The sequence below is a fragment of the Helicoverpa armigera genome, chromosome 29 (assembly GCF_030705265.1).
Source record: "Helicoverpa armigera isolate CAAS_96S chromosome 29, ASM3070526v1, whole genome shotgun sequence".
Taxonomy (NCBI): Eukaryota; Metazoa; Arthropoda; class Insecta; order Lepidoptera; family Noctuidae; genus Helicoverpa; species Helicoverpa armigera.
In genome coordinates this window covers 4,532,461-4,550,638 of record NC_087148.1, presented here as the reverse complement: position 1 = coordinate 4,550,638, position 18,178 = coordinate 4,532,461, and the positions used below count along the sequence as shown (strand labels likewise).

Below are 18,178 nucleotides of genomic sequence, written 5' to 3'. Positions count from 1 at the left end.
TTTGTATATTTGTTTCGTTTTAATTTTATCACAAATTGTTTTCTTGAAATGACACATCTAAGAAAGTGATAATTGAAATATATTTTCATAAACACAAAATTAAAGTAGATACAGTACATAAAATAATTTAAATTACAGTACATAAGCAAGTTCTAAACATATCTTGGACACCAATGGCTGATAAAAAGGTGAGGGAAAACATCTTGAGGAAACCTGGACTATAAAGTCTGAAATCACCAACCCGCATTGAGCAAGCGTGGTGATTAATGCTCAATCTTTTTCCGTGTGAGAGGAGGCCGCAGCCCAGCAGTGGGACGATAAAAAGGGCTGTAACAGTAGCAGTACATAAAATAATATAAGTTGGATGAACGTCTAGTACTTAATGTTCCACAAGTAACTAAATAAATCGTTACGGCCAATGGTCTAATAGCCAAGAGCCTCGACCAACACCTCATGAGGCTCTCGGTAGGCGGCTGGATCAAGGAACTGATTCAGAAGGCAGTACTCCTTGATACGGCGCGTATTGTGAGGAGGTTTCTGTCTCTGGGATCCTAACCACAGGTACCTTGGACCTGGACCTACTTTTTTATGGAAATCATCAAATGATCCCTCCCGCTGTGGGTTAGCAGCGGTGAGGGAGTGTCAGACTTTTACTGACTAAAAACCGTCGTGTTCCGTCATAGGCCTTTTATGTACCAGGGCCGCGGTATCTCTTTCGAACAACCCGCAGCCCAACCACCAGTACCTTGGACCAATTTTTCAAAGAATTTATCAAATGTGAAACCCCTCCCACTGTGGGTGCAGCGTGAGGGAGTGTCAGACTCTTACTGACTAAAACCCACCATGTTCCTTCTTAAGCCCTTTATGTACCAGCGCCGCGGTAACTCGCACGAACAATAGTAGGTAAGTACTTTGGTCCCTATGTCCGATATTGGCAGCCACCTTTTTAGGGTTCCGTAGCCAAAATGGCAAAAACGGAACCCTTATAGTTTCGTCATGTCCGTCTGTCCGTCTGTCCGTCTGTCACAGCCGATTTACTCGGAAACTATAAGTACTACAGTGATGAAATTTGATGGGAATATGTGTTGTATGAACCGCTACAAAAATATGACACTAAATAGTAAAAAAAAGAATTGGGGGTGGGGCCCCCCATACATGTAACTGAGGGATGAAATTTTTTTTTTCGATGTACATACCCGTGTGGGGTATCAATGGAAAGGTCTTTTAAAATGATATAAAGTTTTCTAAAAAACATTTTTCTTAAAGTGAACGGTTTTTGAGATATCAGCTCTCAAAGTCGTAAAAAGTATGTCCCCCCCCCTCTATTTTTATAACTACGGGGTATAAAATTCTAAAAAAAATAGAGGTGATGCATGCTAATTAACTCTTTCAACGATTTTTGGTTTGATCAAAGTATCTCTTATAGTTTTTGAGATAGGTTGATTTAACTGTAATTTACGGAACCCTTCGTGCACGAGTCCGACTCGCACTTGGCCGGTTTTTTATATTTTTAAATACCTTTTTTAATGAAAAAAAAATTGTTTCAAATAAATAAATGACTCAAAGTAGGCACTAAAAATAAAGAAATTTTCAATAAATAGTCATCAATTTACGTAATAACATACACACATATAAAACAAGGTAACCAGGAAAAATATATTATTTAACTAAAATACGAACTTACAGTACCTACTGTCATAATATTTTGTTAATTCCTGTTTTCAATTACTATTAGAACTTATTTGCCGATTTCAAATGGTGATGGGGCGTCGCTCGATTTTTTTCTTTGTTATAGACCGTTATAAAAATGTTTTTAAAATCTGTGTTTGTGGATCCCAACCAACAATTTTGCCCTATAACCAAACCTTATATCTCAAAAAAGCTGGGTGAACGATGTATAAAGGATTCGGTGGTGACTGATTGTTGTGTAAAAGCGTTTGACAACACATTTTGGCTTTATAAGTTTATACAGCAAAAACGACCTATTAAGAATTGATGTAAAGGTTTACTTCACAACATTATATAGCTGTTATAGTCAGGCGTTATAGCAACCTCCATTGTTACTAGTATACAACGATAGAACTTTATAACAGTGTTTACTGTCGCCCTGATGCGCCTGATTTACGCAATAAAGGTTCGAAACGAACTATGATGTGTCTTTCGTTGTAGTAGAGATGACAACTCAAGAATAGGACGATATTGTGATATTGAGACATTTTAGATCGTCGTTACAGTACATAGTACTATAGTGGTCCCAAAAAGTCTACAACAGAGTGATTTGTTGATATAACTGAGTGTCAAATTTTATTTATGTAGCTTAATTGCCATATAAAAGGTTGTTAACGCTCGTTATAGTTGTAGTGATAAACTTATCACAAAGACACTTTTTTAGAAGAGTATTGTTTTTTTTATAACTATTATAGTCCCTCTATTACACAATAGTAGTATAACGGAGCTCTTATCTCTTTTAAAACATTATTACTGCGTATAAAAGTAGGCTAGCAATGCTTTTAAATGCTAATTCAGTTTCGTAAAGGCACTTCTATCGCTCTTCTACAACAATATTGACATTTTGATTCAGCGTAATTAATGCGACAACCAATATTTTTTGAAGACCCAATTATAGAAAATGGTTCCGTACAAAATATAGTTCACGTCAATGAACAAATGGAGAATTATTCAAATGGTTACAATGATTCTAGATGTGACAGTTTTTCAGGTCAGGCTTTTCTAAGTTTGTATGTACTTTCTAAGTATATCTTGGACACCAATGGCTGATAAAAAAGGTGAAGGAAAACATCTTGAGGAAACCTGGACTATAAAGTCTGAAATCACCAACCCGCATTGAGCAAGCGTGGTGATTAATGCTCAATCCTTCTCCGTGTATGAGGAGGCCTGTGCCCAGCAGTGGGACAGTAGTGAGTGAGGCGGCGCGAGGCGCAGTGTGGGAAACAAAATTAATCGGGTGGAGACATGTAGGCACGTAGGTTTAATGCTTGCCTTGCTATGTAAACTTCAAAACAACGTAATTAATAAGAGATATTTTAATTTTTCTACAATTAATAAATAGTAAAATACCTAATGGATTTGTAGTACGAAAAGTTTTTTTAGCCAATAGGTAGAATAATTAATCACAATAATAACATTCATCAGGGATGTAGTGGTCATTAATAGACATAATACCGCAGCCCCGACACCAGAAAAAAATGAAGCTTGGTAAAGATATCATATATTTTTTGCGCATGAAGTGCCTTGGTAAAGATGAATTGGTATGTAAACCACAGTTAACACAATTCTTATTTAACAGAAAATGTGTAATTTCCCACGGCCATTCCACTTCCGCAAGTAGCTTGAAGTCGTCACGAGTCAAAAACTTATCGATGTCTATAATGACTACCATTTTGCAGAACATTACACTGAAAAGAAAAAACAACACTATATTGACAAACTTTGGAAATTAAAAAAAAAAATTGACAACCTCAGAGTATTCAATAATAACTCTGACGTCGTAGTACCTGCAGCTGTATAGTATAAACCCATGTTTTCTGACGTGGTATTTTTATTTGTTTAATAAAAAGTATTCATCACATTATGGAATAAGGACAAACAACAAAACAAAGAAACAAGCTCAAAAGGAACCCTAATTTCATGTAATGGTGGTTGTAATATCTATGATAACGAGTACTATAATAGAGTTTAGGAAGCTGGAAGTATATGTATGACTTAAAATTCGTAATTGTTTTAGTTAAAGCTCATTACTTCGAAGGGGGCATTCAAATATTGTCGTAAACCCATATATAGTTTATCAGTAAAATTACAGGCGCACGTCATTTTCCCCGTAAGAGACGAATAACTAGATTACAAAATAATATCTAACTTACCACGGTCTCCTCGTCTCTTCTGATTTATCTTTTATTTCTCTTCTAAATAAAACACTGCAGCAGCGTGAACGAATGTAAAATGAATGAATGATGAATATTGTAATAGATTCATGAACTCTTCTACAGTTCTTAAAAAGTGTTTAGTAGTGTTGCTGTGGCTTGTATGTCACCAAATATAGAGATTGCGTTACTGTTACATCACTGCAACGGGCCCAAATTGTCATGCCTGATATCGTTATAGTTGTACTTTAAGACTGAATGGAGATATAATTGCGCCACTTTCTTTGTAGGTGCACCTTCTTTGGCCTTTTATTTGACCATCGATTAGTTTTTACAAAACGTTCTATGGCCTTCTATACAACTAACTTTTGCTGGTTGGGATATTATGTGTTTTTTTGTGGTTATTTATTGTGAAGGTGAGTTATTTTATTTTTATTATCATCTGCCTAGCCTTTTCCTAACTGTGTTGGGGTCGGCTTCCAGTCTAACCGGATGACGCTGAGTACCAGTGTTTTACAAGGAGCGACCGCCTATCTGACCTCCTCAACCCAGTTACCCAGGCAAGCCAATACCCCTACCCCTAAGCAAGACTGGTGTCAGACCTACTGGCTTCTGGCCACGAATTACGATTGCCAAAGATGTTCAATGACAACCAGAACCTACAGTTTATCGTGTCCTCCGAACCACTGTCTGAGGCACTTCTGTATTAGTAAAATTGAAATTGTAAAAGCATTTCTATTGTTGGCCCATGCCAAGGCTTTGTTCGTGATTTCTGATATGTAGAGGCTTTTCGCAACACTAAATTATTTTCCCAAATAATAGTACCTTGCCTCCTATCAGACTGTGGGATTGTTCTCGACCCCGTTACCGCGGCCCTGGTACATAAAGGGCTCCAGAAGGAATATGATGGGGTTTGGGCCGTAAGAGTCTAACATTCCCTCTCGTTATGCGAGGGTTTTGATGATTACCCACTATCTCAAACTCATAATTGTATAAATGTCTCTCTCTTCTATTAATCTCACCCATCCCCGTAATAATAGCTGAACCTTTGATGGTCGTCTCGTGTGGCTACGTCAGGAATTCTCATTTTTTTTTTGTTGGGAAATCATTAGTTGGCCCTTCCCGCCGTGGGTGCAGCGTGAGGGAGTGTCAGACTCTTACTGACTAAAAGGCATCATGTTCCTTCTTAAGCCCTTAATGTACCAGCGCTGCGGTAACTCGCGCGAACAATCCCGCAGCCCCGGCAGACTTTGGACTTATTGGGCCTCTCTGCGGTTTTTCTGATTCTTTTAGCAGAGCATATCTACGTGCTCAATTGCGGTCAACTTACCTATATACTTATCGAAATAATTACAATGGTATTAGTAATTTAGTGATTCCAAAATATTGAGGAAAATTGACCAATATAATCGTTGTAGGCATGCAAATAATTTAATAGATTTTACATGTTGCAATTACGTATTTTAATTGAACAGCTTTTGTCTGACATCAATCTAACCAAGGGGTATCGGGTTGCCCCGGTAACTGGGTTGAGGAGGGCAGATAGGCAGTCGCTTCTTGTAAAGCACTGGTACTCAGCTGAATCCGGTTAGACTGGAAGCCGACCCCAACATATATAGTTGGGAAAAAGGCTCGGAGGATGATGATGATTTAATATCTTTTGTCTAACTAAGTGACCGCCGCATAAGTCGATCTATTGACGCGGTTGGTTCGTGGATAGGTGACCATCTTGTCATGACTAGTACCTTCGTGTTTCGGAAGGCACGGTGATGGATCCCAGCTGTAATTTTGATAACATATGATTATCTTATTGTCAGTCATTACGGGTAATAACTTAATTAGAACCCAGATACTCTGAAAATCAGTTTTTCAAAGGGTGTTTTCATTGGGTTGAGATATTTTCCCTACTATCTTGAGGTTGGCTTCCAGTCTAACCGGATGCAGCTCTGTACCAGGTTTTACATGGAGCGCTGCCTATCTGACCTCCTCAAACCAGTTACCTTGACTGCCGAAGATGTTCACTGACAGCCGGGACCTACAGTTTAACGTGCCATCCTAAACGCAGTCATGGGTGTCCAAGATATACCTAGAAAGTACATACAAACTTAGAAAAGTTGCATTGGTACTTGCCTGACCTGGAATCGAACCCACACCCTGTCTCGGGAGGTTGGTTCTTTACCCACAAGGCCACGACGACTTTGTGCCGAAAAGTAGGTATGTCATAAAATAATTTTATTTCCTTTTTTAGTTATAGACAATGAAGTTCGTATAGAAATATTGAAAAGCAACCCTAAGGAATGCAAAGTACGGCCAACACATAACTTAGAGAGGGGGTCTAACTTTACTTTGTTAATCATCAGTCAATATTTCATCGAAGAAAATACGTAAGTAAAAACTTTTGACTTTATACAATTGATGGCAAGTTTTTTTATTCTATAACTAAGACCCGCGTCCCGTGGGATCTACTGCTCGGGATAAAATATAGCCTTCTAGCTTCCACCAGCGGCTTCGCCCGAGTAGAGTTCGGTTAGGTATATCGTGTTTCCAAGAAAATTCTTCTAAAGTCCGGGATAAAAACTATCCTATGTTCTTTCTCAAGGTCAACTCTATCTCTGTAACAAATTTTATTAAAATCATTTCAGTGGTTTAAATGTGAAAGCGTAACAGACAGACAGACAGAGTTACTTTCGCATTTACAATATTAGTGGGATGTTACTTGGGAAGAGCGTGTTTTACATTTGAAAAACTCTTTCTCGGTTGAAAGCTACACTCTTCCCGAGTAACATAGGCTATATTTTATCCTGGTACGGGCAGTAGTTCCCGCGGGACGCGGATGAAATCTAAAAACTAGTGTGACTGTAAATTTATTTTTCATCCCACCATCTCGGAAAGAATAGTTTTACCCTTTGATATCTAAGCGCAAAAGCCGTTTTTTTCCTCTAGAGCGGCAAAGTGATTTGAATCCCACCCAAAACAATAATGTGAAAGACTGCCAAGTTCGATAATATGGGAATGCTTCGCCTATAAAAGAAGTGAGATCTGAATAAGTACCAAGTTCCATAGTTACATATACCTCAGTTCAAAATAGTTACTTTTTAATGATGCTACTTGGCAAGTTTTCACACACCTTGTTATTAACCTACTAAACGCAATGAATCAAGTATTTAATTTTCTATTAAAACTTGCCAAGTAACATCATTAAAAAGTAACTATTTTGAACTGAGGTATATGTAACTATGGAACTTGGTACTTATTCAGATCTCACTTCTTTTATAGGCGAAGCATTCCCATATTATCGAACTTGGCAGTCTTTCACATTATTGTTTTGGGTGGGATTTCATTTATTTTTGTAATGTCGATTATTTTATTTTTTTCTTATGATTAAGTTAGTTAAGGAAATGTCTCATTTATACTATCTTTCAGATTTATGCTTCTTACAAAGAAATGAACTAGATTAACTAAATGGACTAGATTTACCAACTGACTGACATGACATGTTATCATATATTATGTTCGTGGATCAAACTTACACATTCGTTATTTTCGAAACTGACGCACACTTGGTCGTTTTCAGATCAGATTTTTACTTTACTTTGACTTAATACAAACCTTTGTAACGAATTTCAGATCGGTACGACCATTCGAAGATATATTATATAAATATAGATACATTATATAAATATAGATACATTTATTTCGTTTTAGTTCCTTAGGGGTATAAATTTACACCGGGTATAAAACACCTTCATTATTTTGAAACCGACTCACACTTGGCCATTTTCAGATTTTTCCCTTTACCTTGACATAAAGACCTACCTCCATGCCAAATTTCAAGTCAATACGACCATTGGAAGTGGTCTAGGTTTTTGATGAGTGAGTCAGTCAGTCAGTCAGTCAGTGAGTGTATAGTAAAAATAGCGATTTTGTGACGTCAATATCTCAAGACCTACAATAGGTATATTAATGAAATTTTGTATTTTAGATAAGTGAGGGGGTCTCAACAGATACTAAAAATTTGGTATGCGTAAATAAAATAGATTTTGAGTTATAGGGGGGTCGAATTTGGCCCGAAATGGTTCGTGTAATATAACCCACGGCCGGTGTGTCGCTTTTTTTGCTCGAACTTGGCGGACACACTGCCGTGTGTCTAGATTTAGAACATCGTGTGCAATACTCCATTTGTGACAATCTTGATAAGACTTTTCATGGACTTTTCAAACAAATACATATTAAAAAAAAATACTGCTTAAAATAATTAATTGATTAATCAAGTAATTTTTATTATTGTTTTTACATAGATTTTTAACCTCGTTTTATTTTTAAACTGAGTTTTCTAATAAATGAACTTTAATAGGTACCTACATCTTTTTAATTGATGTGCGCGCCATTTTGTTTTTTGAGTTTATAAATTTCCTCGATGAGGTGGGATGAAAAGTTACGTGTTGCACTCGAGTGCAAAGATTTTTCACCTTGTGCTCTTTTGATTCCCTTGCTATCGCTCAGGATATAATCAGGATATCATTTTAGAATCCTTCGCTTGCTCGGTCATCAAAATTGAGCCCGCGGTTAAAAAGCAACTTTGCACTCTTGTATAACAAATAACTATTTTTAACAATGATTTCAGGTGGTCCCTACCTGACCCTGAATTAAAACCGAAAAGACTGGAAACCTTAGAAAACGTAGAATTTCGCTCAATTTATGAAAAAGGTTTTAACTCTCAGATATCAACGTTTTTCATAAACCATGTAAGTATCTACTTGAACAGTCCTACCGCTTTTCTTAACGACGTCAAAAATCATAAAATGACCCCTTCCATTGTGGGTTAACAGCGGTGAGGGAGTATCAGACTCTTACTGACTAAAAACCGTCGTGTTCCGTCGTAGGCCTTTTATGTACCAGGGCCGCGGTAACTCTTTCGAACAATCCCGCAGTCCCGGCAGGCCTTGGCCCTACTGGGCCCCACTGATCGCCAGCGGGCTCAGTCGATTTCTGAGGGACCAACTTCCCGCATTAGGATAAAAGTTTTGCGTTGGTGTGTTGTCAAATTAATGCGACTTACGCGATATCCCGACCCACCATAAACTTCATCTTCTTCTTTCTCCTGCCCTGTTCCCAATTTTACTTGGGGTCGGCGCAACATGTCATTTTCTTCCATTTTCCCCTGTCACTCGTCATACTGACACTCACTCCCTTCCTATTCATATCATCTTTCAGGCAATTCATCCATCTTTTCTTAGGTCTTCCTCTTCCTCTCCATCCATCTACATTCATACTTAGCACACACTTTGTTGCATGCGTATCATCCCTCCTCATTACATGCCCATACCACGACAATCTTCTACTTCTCATCTTTTCTGTTTACCCTACCATACTTTACCATAAAGTTCATCTGAACGAGAAAAAAAATTGGGAAAGTTTTTTGTAATGTACCTAATGTCGACCACAACCGATTTCGGCCATGGCGGCTGTTCTCATATAAGGAGATCAGCCAGCTGCGCAGGATATATTATCATCAATGTGTTCAAGTATCGGACACAAATTACTTGTCATCCTACAGGTAAAACATGGTACCATTTTCCTTCTTTCCTTTTATCGATATAAAACATTTTTGAAATAATGAGATAAGGGGAAAATTTTGATTAATAAATACCGCTCGAATTCGTGTTGGTTTCAGTTCATGGAAGTCTCTCTGAAATTGGTTATATTTTATTTATTTTCAGCTCATGGGGAAAAAGTACTTATTAAAATATATCGGGTGTGTCGTACCTAATCACATTAAATCCTATCACATATACTCTATATTCTATGGCGAATTGTTAAAAAAAATAACCTAATCCATTCAGTGGTTTATCCACAGGAGTCACTTTTCGTTTTCAAAATTTATAACATCATCTGTAAAGCAGAGATAAAGTTAGTAGTAGGTATCGAATGTTTTGATTTTTATTCTATTTACTTTATTCGAAAAAATCATTTATTTTTATTTTTCATTTGTGCTAATGGACATGTATATTAACGTGTTTAATTTAATGTGATTAAGTACGACACATCATCATCATCATCATCAGCCTATCGCAGTCCACTGCTGGACATAGGCCTCTCCAGGTGCACGCCACTGAGATCGATTTTCGACAGTACGACACATCCGATTTATAAAATTTTATTTTTATTTTTAGACCCACAAGGTTAGAAAACATTTTCATGGAGTATGGCAATTCAGTTTCAAGATTTTTTTGGATAAAGCGGCTCGGTACCACGTTTTTTCGAAAGCAAATAGAAGCTCTATTTCTAAATGTAATACTACTGTCAATATAGGTGAGTACCTATTATACAATCCAATTGTAATCCTATAAACTGTACAGGAATGAATCTTATTTAGTGCGCAAACTTTGTCAACTTATAGTTAAATAAGTTTTATAGATACGTATACTTATTTTTATTTGGTCGTGTTTTAGTACAAAAATGAATAGTTATTGATATCGAAAGATGTTTATTTTGTAACCGATTGTACGGTCACAGTCGTCATAGTAGGCACGGCGGCAACGCGAAACCGGTTTACTGACGGAGCTCCGCTCGGCGCGCGTAAGAAGAGTTGGTATCCATATTTTGCTGATTTTTGGGCGGACAAAAGAATGAAAAAAAATTTTTTACTGATGATGCAGATATGTTCTGTTAACGATTCTGGACTACCAGTTTTTTTTGCGCACTGCTTAAAATTCATTCCTGTATACTAAAATTTTCTGAAAGAAAAAACCTGAGCCTAATGTACAAACACATATAGCTACTATAATCTGTCAAAAAGATTTTCGACTTTACCCCAATAGTATAAAGTTCAATTTTGATTGGGAAAACTTGACAGATTGAAATAGGTAGCTGGCGTTTGTACGTACGGCCAAAACTGCTGTAATAATATATTCTAATTATATTTTATTTTATTTCAGTACCTCAAAAAAAAGCAAATAATAAGGATGGTAAGTTTTATTATAACGATTCATTAATTATCTATTATTTCCCATGAATCGAAGAGCACGTAAATGTCGGTCCTGCTTGTGATCTCTCTCCGGTGGTGTCGGATTGTCGTCGCATCGCGCTATGAGAGTAAAGGAATAGTGAGTGCACCTGTGTCTGCGCAAATGCTCGTGTACTGTAATATGTCCTGCGCAGCTGGCTGATCTCCTTAAATGGGAACAGCCGCCGTGGTCGAAATCGGCTGTAGACGCCATTAACTTAGCAGAATCGGGCCTCATCTAGACACTGTCGTCATAGCACGAAGTTAGTCACCAATATCATTTCGATTGTGCTGCCATCTATTTGAACTAGTGCCGCGTTTCGTTTAGCGTCCGTATTAATGACAGTTTTTAAGTTTTTGAAAATCTGTATTGTAGGTAACTTTGTCTCACTGACATGTAATTTTTAACCGACTTCCCGAAAGAGTAGTTTACTTCTCAAAATTTGCATATTGCATATTTCAAGTGTCTTTCACTAATTACCAGTTACCCTATTTACTCACTTTTCATATCTATATCATCATCACCATCATCTCAGGCACAGGACGTCCACTGCTGAACATAGGCCTCCCCCTTAGATCTCCACAAATACCTGTTGGAGGCGACCTGTATCCAGCGTCGACGGCGACCGACATAAGGTCGTCTGTCCACCTCGTTGGTGGACTTCCTACGCTGCGCTTGCTAGTCCGTGGTCTCCACTCCAGCACTTTTCGACCCTATCGGCCATCCGCTCTGCGAGCCGAAATATATCTATCTATCTTGTAATAATTAATACATAATTTTTCAGAGTCGGTTAAATGGGAGCTGATTGCAGTACCTGTAATAGTCGTGGTCTTACTCGCACAAACTGTGTACATTATATGTATGAAATACAGGGGTAAGTACATTGTATGTATATCTAATGCCTGTAGGTACTCCATTTATCGTTGTTTTTTTATTTTTATATCTGTCTATAAAATTGATTTTCATAAAACGATTGAAAGGATCTTTGAGCAGTTTTGCCCTACTTTTAATAAATAAGTGCGGATTTCCCACCCGTGTGAAAGTTACAGTTTTAAGAATACGAAATTAATTTCAATTTTAGGCCAGCCGATGAAATTCAAGAGGAAAGGAAATAAAGCTAAGAACGAACACAGCCAAGGTAAGTCTATATTAATATCTACTTCTATACCAATAAGTATATAATAAAGAGAAAACGTTTTTTTGTTTGTTTGAACCCTAAATCCTCCATAACTACTGAACCGATTTGAAAAATTCTTTCATTCTTCGGAAGCTAGAGTATCCACCCCCCAAGTAACATAGGCTATGCTTTGTCCAGGTACGGGAAACATTTCCCCCAGAATGGGGGTGAAACCGCGGGACACAGCCAAAATTATAGAGCTGAAAAGTTTGTCTGTTGGAACGCACTAATTTCAAGAAGTAGGAAGTCCGATTGGAAAAAAATTTCAGTGCTAGATAGCCCATTTATCGAGAAAGGCTATCTATATACTCCTTTTTAGTACGATACGATAAGAAGGCTCAAGTCTGATGATTATTATTTTCAGCGAGTATAGCCGATCGACCGCCACAGCCGCTTCCTCCCGGTGCAGTTGTAAAACAAGGTAATTTTACTTCAGTTAATACTTCATCACACGCATCGAGATCGGTTCATTGTTGATTGATTTTTTTGTCTTTATTACTCGACTTCTCGAAGACGCTTGATTAATTTTAGATTTGGGTCAAAAATTTTAAAGCATAAAACAAAAATATAATTAACAAAAAAATAAAGCGACTTCACAAAATATTTTAAGGGAGAAAATCAAAATTTTGTTATGGCTCTAAAACTCAGTGGTTTTTATCAAGATATTTTGGGTCGGACTTGTATATTTTGTGAAATGTTTTTAGAATCTACACCCGTGAGAACGCCAGAACCCGTACGACATCCCTACTCAGAAGCAACTGAGGTTCAGCCAGTTAAACCGACAAATATCATACGCCCTTGTCTAAAAGGTAAGCTTTTTGCATTGTATGGTATTCCGCCCGCGGCTTCGCCCGCGTAGATTTCGGTTATATTGCGTTTCCAAGAGAATTCTTCAAATGTCCGGGATAAAAACTATCCTATGTTCTTTCTCAAGCCCAACTCTATCTCTGTATCAAATTTTATTAAAATCAGCAAAGTGGTTAAGACGTGAAAGCTTAACAGACAAACAGAATTACTTTCGCATTTATAATATTAGTAGAGATTATAAGTAGGTGTAGGTATATTACGAGTTTTAAAATATAAGTAATGGTTATATTAAAAAGCAAATGATTTTCTATGCATTTACACCAAAAAATTATATTTACTTTCAGCTCAAATACCGACAGCCATTCCAGCCCCGGTTCAGAATTCCTATGCCCCCAATATGTGTCCCGGTGAGTATTTACAAAAACTGAAAAAGATGAAAAGTCGTGGTGACCTAGCGGCGGACGAACCTCTCGAGTATGAGGGTGTGGGTTCGATTCCAGGTCAGGCAAGTACCAATGCAACTTTTCTAAGTTTGTATGTACTTTCTAAGTATATCTTGGACACCAATGGCTGATAAAAAGGTGAAGGAATACATCTTGAGGAAACCTGGACTATAAAGTCTGAAATCACCAACCCGCATTGAGCAAGCGTGGTGATTAATGCTCAATCCTTCTCCGTGTGAGAGGAGGCCGCAGCCCAGCAGTGGGACGATACAAAAGGCTGTAACAACAACAACATATTTGGAGTAACTGAAAATCTATCTTCTATGATTTGGGTAAAATAGGTCTGTTTTTATCCGCAGTTTTGGTGAAAAATAGACAAGGTTACAGAAATCAAGGATTTGATACCACTGAAGATGTACATCCTCATGACTTTGTGCGAAGACATTTGGAAGGTGAGGACATTCAACTACTTTATGATAATTTATTTTTTGATAAGTTATACTAATAACTAACTAACACGTTAGAATAATACTGGCATCCACGGCCGATTTCGACCACGGCGGCTGTTCTAGTTTAAGGAGATCAGCCAGCTGCGCAGGACATATTATACTGCACGAGCATTTGCTTGGACACAGGTGCACTCACTATTCCTTCACTCTCATAGCCGATGGGGCGACAATCCGACACCACCGGAGAGAGATCACAAGCAGGACCGACATTTACGTGCTCTCCGATGCACACTACGTTAGACAAGTCCTTGATAGACTTAATACTATTAACTTTTTCATGCTTCATATATAAATATTTCGAGAAAAATAGCAACAAACAGCATAATAAAAAAGATATCAAAAATTACTTGGAGGTACTTATATTATTTCCGCGAATGATAAGATCACGCCTCATCTGGGGCGCGATTCTACAAATTTTACAGAAAGAAAGCTGGAAAAAGCTGGAAACTTATTTATTTAATTTTATATTTATTTTGCAGCCAGACCATCAGCTCCAAAAATGATTAACCGTCATTCAGGATCATTCAGAGAGCTACGTAAGTGTTACATAAGTACTTATTCATCCATACTAATATTATAAAGCTGAAGAGTTTGTTTGTTTGTTTGAACGCGCTAATCTCAGGAACTACTGGTCCGATTTGAAAATTTCTTTCAGTGTACAGATAGCTCATTTATCGAGGAAGGCTATAGGCTACTTTTTATCCCGGTACGGGAAGCAGTTCCCACGGGATGTGGGTGAGACCGCTGGCAGAAGCTAGTACTAGCTATGACCCTCGGTTTCAATTGCGTCCCGTGGGATACTGCCTGTACCTACCCGGACAAAATATAGTCTGTCTTACCATAACTACTAATAATAACCCGGTGATTTAGTGTCTTCCCAACTGTGAAAGAATCTGTGTTAGATAGTCCATTTATCAAGGATCTCTCTCCGGAGGTGTCGGATTGCCGTCCCACCGCGCTATGAGAGTGAAGGAATAGTGAGTGCACCTGTGTACAAGCACATGTGCGTGCACTATATGAGAACAGCCGCCGTGGCCGAAATCTTCCTTGTACGTTTTATTATTATCGAGGAAGTAAATATTTTTAAAGCCGTGTAAATAGAATCGAATAGATTAATAAGGCCAAAACCAAAGGCTACTTTTTATCTGGGTGCAGGAAGTAAGTAGTGCCGGTTTAAGCCGCAGGTGGTGGCTAGTATCGTTGTAAGAAAACATTCGAATATATTTATTTTTTCAGCCTCAGCACCAATGCATTTATCGCCGAGTTCAAATCATCTAGTTTCTAAATCTTTCAAAGAACCGAGTAAGTACCTACCTATTTATTTGTGTTGCATATATTTTTTCAATATTAAATAGATACATACCTATGGAACTCCCTTTTATAAAGGGGGAAACGACCCTCTTACTAAGACTTCAGATAAATATTGTAAACTGGGATTTACTAAAAGGTTTTTCTTTATGGGAAATCATCAAATGACTCCTCCCGCTGTGGGTTAGCAGCGGTGAGGGAGAGTCAGACTCTTACTGACTAAACCCCACCATGTTCCTTCGTAGGCCTTTAATGTACATGCCCACAGCCCCGATATTTTAGAGGGCTTCCATACAACAAACGGGATTTTTCGCCGTTTTAAAGACCCCTTCGTGTGCAAGTTCAACTCGCTTTTACCCGGTTTTTTTGAGACATAATCTCTATGTTTAAATGTATATTATTTTCACAGAGCCGGCACCTCGTTTGTCACCTAATACGTCACCTAAAGTATTACAGCTTGCACCTAGACAAGGTATTTATCATGATTTAAATAAAACTTAATCATATTATTATTCTTAAATCAACAGATTAAAAATGCAGATATTTATACCTATCTATAAAGATTTCTAAAACATGGGTTTTCATCGTTTTATAATACCTAAACCTAGCTTTGTTTTTGGAGTTTCATGGAACCACTTTTTATGCATACCAGGATAAAATATAGCCTTCTTCGATAAATATGCTATCAAAAACTGAAATAAGGGTGCAAGTAGCATGTTGAGGCAAATGCGCAGGTTACAGGCATTTTAAAAACGTATGGGTCCAGCGACTCGCGCATGTACCAAAACAAAAACCCACCCGCGTGCTCTTGTCACTTGTCACTTGCGCATGTTAACTTGCTCCAACTACATGCACCGTGTAGATGCACCCTAATTTTTCAAACCGGACCAAATAGTTCCTATGGTTTTAACGCGTTTAAAAAAAGAGCTTTATGGACACGCGAGCTATTTTCATTTAAGTATCAAATTATAATTATGATGTTTGCTTCAGAACATGTACAGCCTTCGAAGCCAAAGAAAAAATTGCCAATATACCCACCGCCACCTTTACCAGGTAAAAACCCTTCAGTTAGAGTATTATTTTATTTTCAAATAGTCCTAACAGGCCCAGCCCACACCACTGGAACCGCGTCGGAGCGCATTTGAAGACAAGATGGTCTACAAAAGATGCGCGCGCATGCTCTTCGATGCTGAATTTATTCTTTTGTAGAACGTATGTCAAGGTAGTTAAGGTTTATATTAAATTGTTGTCTTCAAATGCGCTCCGACGCTAGTGCGCTTGGCCTAACACCTCTTTCGAAACGTCAAGCTAGGTGCACCGTTCTAAAGAGTAGGTCTTATGGAGAAAAATCGGCAAGATACTACATATACTATACACTCTTTATAAAGCTCTTTTATAGGTTAAAGTTTTAGACACACAAATGGCTTCTAAATAAAGTTCGCGCTAAACCTAATGGCGTAAATAAACAAATTTCCGAGCATTATTACGCATACCTTTCCTGTAGGCCTTACCTTTGCAGCCTGCTGATTGTAAGTCATTTCATACCAGCGGATTTTCCACTCGGTTTCTTCACGCGACAGCACAAAATCTGTCACGCACATTTTCGTACATACTTAAGTACCAGTTGTCAATTGTTTTATGTCGCCTATATACGGAGCAGAGTAGTATGTCTCAGAAAAACCGAGCGAAAAATCCGCCGTTGCGAAAACGCTGTAAAAATTGTTTTTGTGCAGCGAAACATGCAATGTTCTGATTAGGTATTTGTTATTCTTTTCAGAACGAAGAATATCATCCGATGATGAATGGCAGTACGAAGAATTACAGCCAGCGGCAAAATATATAAACGGTGATGGATTTTTATAATAATTTGTTAATAACTTAGGTAATATTAGTTAGTAAAAAGTGTATGTCTATCTTACCTTCCGAAATACGGACGAACTCGTTAGAGCCCTGCTTCATTAGGACGCCAATGGCGACGTCGCCGGCTACGTATCCAAGCAGTTAGTATTGAAATGTATGGAACCTCACTCTCTTGGCGACAGTTTGGCAACGTCGCCAAATTGGAGGCGTGGCCACGAGCTACAGTTCCCTACGTGGATTCTGGCTACCGTGGCAGCTTTGGCGACGGAACCAAGTTTGCCTCTACATATAATCATGGTAAAGAGCACCTCCCTCACTCAGTCGCCAGTGTGGTCGCCAGTCAGCTTGCGATTTCTTCAGCGACGACGTAAACAATTGACTGTCGAGACGCCATGGCCACTCGACTTGGCGAACTTTGGATGCCAGAAGTAGCCAGGCTTGCGCAACTGGCGACGTCGCCATGGCGTCTCAATGAGGCAGTTTCTATACATATATCATCTCTATCATAAGGTTAAGCAATTCTTGGTGCGGTCGGTCCGTGGATGGGTGACCATCTTTTCATGACGAGTTCCTCCGTGTTTCGGAAGGCACGTTAAATTAGTGTGTCCCGGCTGTCATTTGAACATCTTTAGCAGTCGTTACGGGTATTCAGAAGCCAGTAAGTCTGACGACCATTCTTATGAAAGGGGTTCCCAGTTAACAACAAAATTATTATGATGTAAACTACCATTCAAATGTATTTAGCTAAGAAGAAGTTGCACTTTTTAACTATAACGATAACCAAACCATAACCAGCCGTATACTTGCCGCCCATTGGTCACATCGGCGATTTGACTACTGAAAATGGTTCGGTTATTATTATCGTAATCGATAAAGTTAAATGGTGCAACTCACTGTAGGCATTGTAAATAAGGTAATTAGTTTTGAGTGAATATTTATTGTCTCTTTAATTATTTACTAATATAGATCTTTAAGTGAAGTAAATTCGTTATACTTATTGCATGTACGTACATTCAACTTCAGGTCAGTGGTAACAGTTTTATAGGAAAATCGTACTTATTACTATTGAGTTAAGGTGCATGACAGTTACCACTGATGTGCAGTCTACCGTACACCAGGTATACATAAAATAGGGATGTAAATAAAAATATTAAGAGAATAAAGTTTTTTTGAATTTCACACTAAT

At 38.1% G+C, this 18,178-nt stretch overlaps 1 protein-coding gene across 1 annotated transcript; it reads left to right on the top strand.

Moving 5' to 3' along the window:
- The first annotated feature begins 5,650 nt into the window (after positions 1-5,650).
- On the top strand, positions 5,651-13,585 carry LOC110383418 (uncharacterized). The gene is made up of 10 exons (XM_064042529.1): positions 5,651-5,663; positions 6,130-6,265; positions 8,506-8,626; positions 10,055-10,193; positions 10,820-10,849; positions 11,673-11,762; positions 11,970-12,026; positions 12,430-12,486; positions 12,770-12,874; positions 13,217-13,585. Exons 1-10 carry the CDS (start codon positions 5,651-5,653, stop codon positions 13,444-13,446), a joined length of 978 nt encoding a protein of 325 aa, XP_063898599.1. The 3' UTR covers positions 13,447-13,585.
- The last annotated feature ends 4,593 nt before the right edge of the window (positions 13,586-18,178 follow it).

Excerpts from the sequence above, each read along its gene's own strand:
- LOC110383418 (XM_064042529.1), top strand. Across the intron at positions 12,027-12,429 it reads TAAGAACGAACACAGCCAAG|CGAGTATAGCCGATCGACCG; the intron begins GTAAGTCTATAT and ends TATTATTTTCAG. Across the intron at positions 12,875-13,216 it reads CATACGCCCTTGTCTAAAAG|CTCAAATACCGACAGCCATT; the intron begins GTAAGCTTTTTG and ends ATTTACTTTCAG.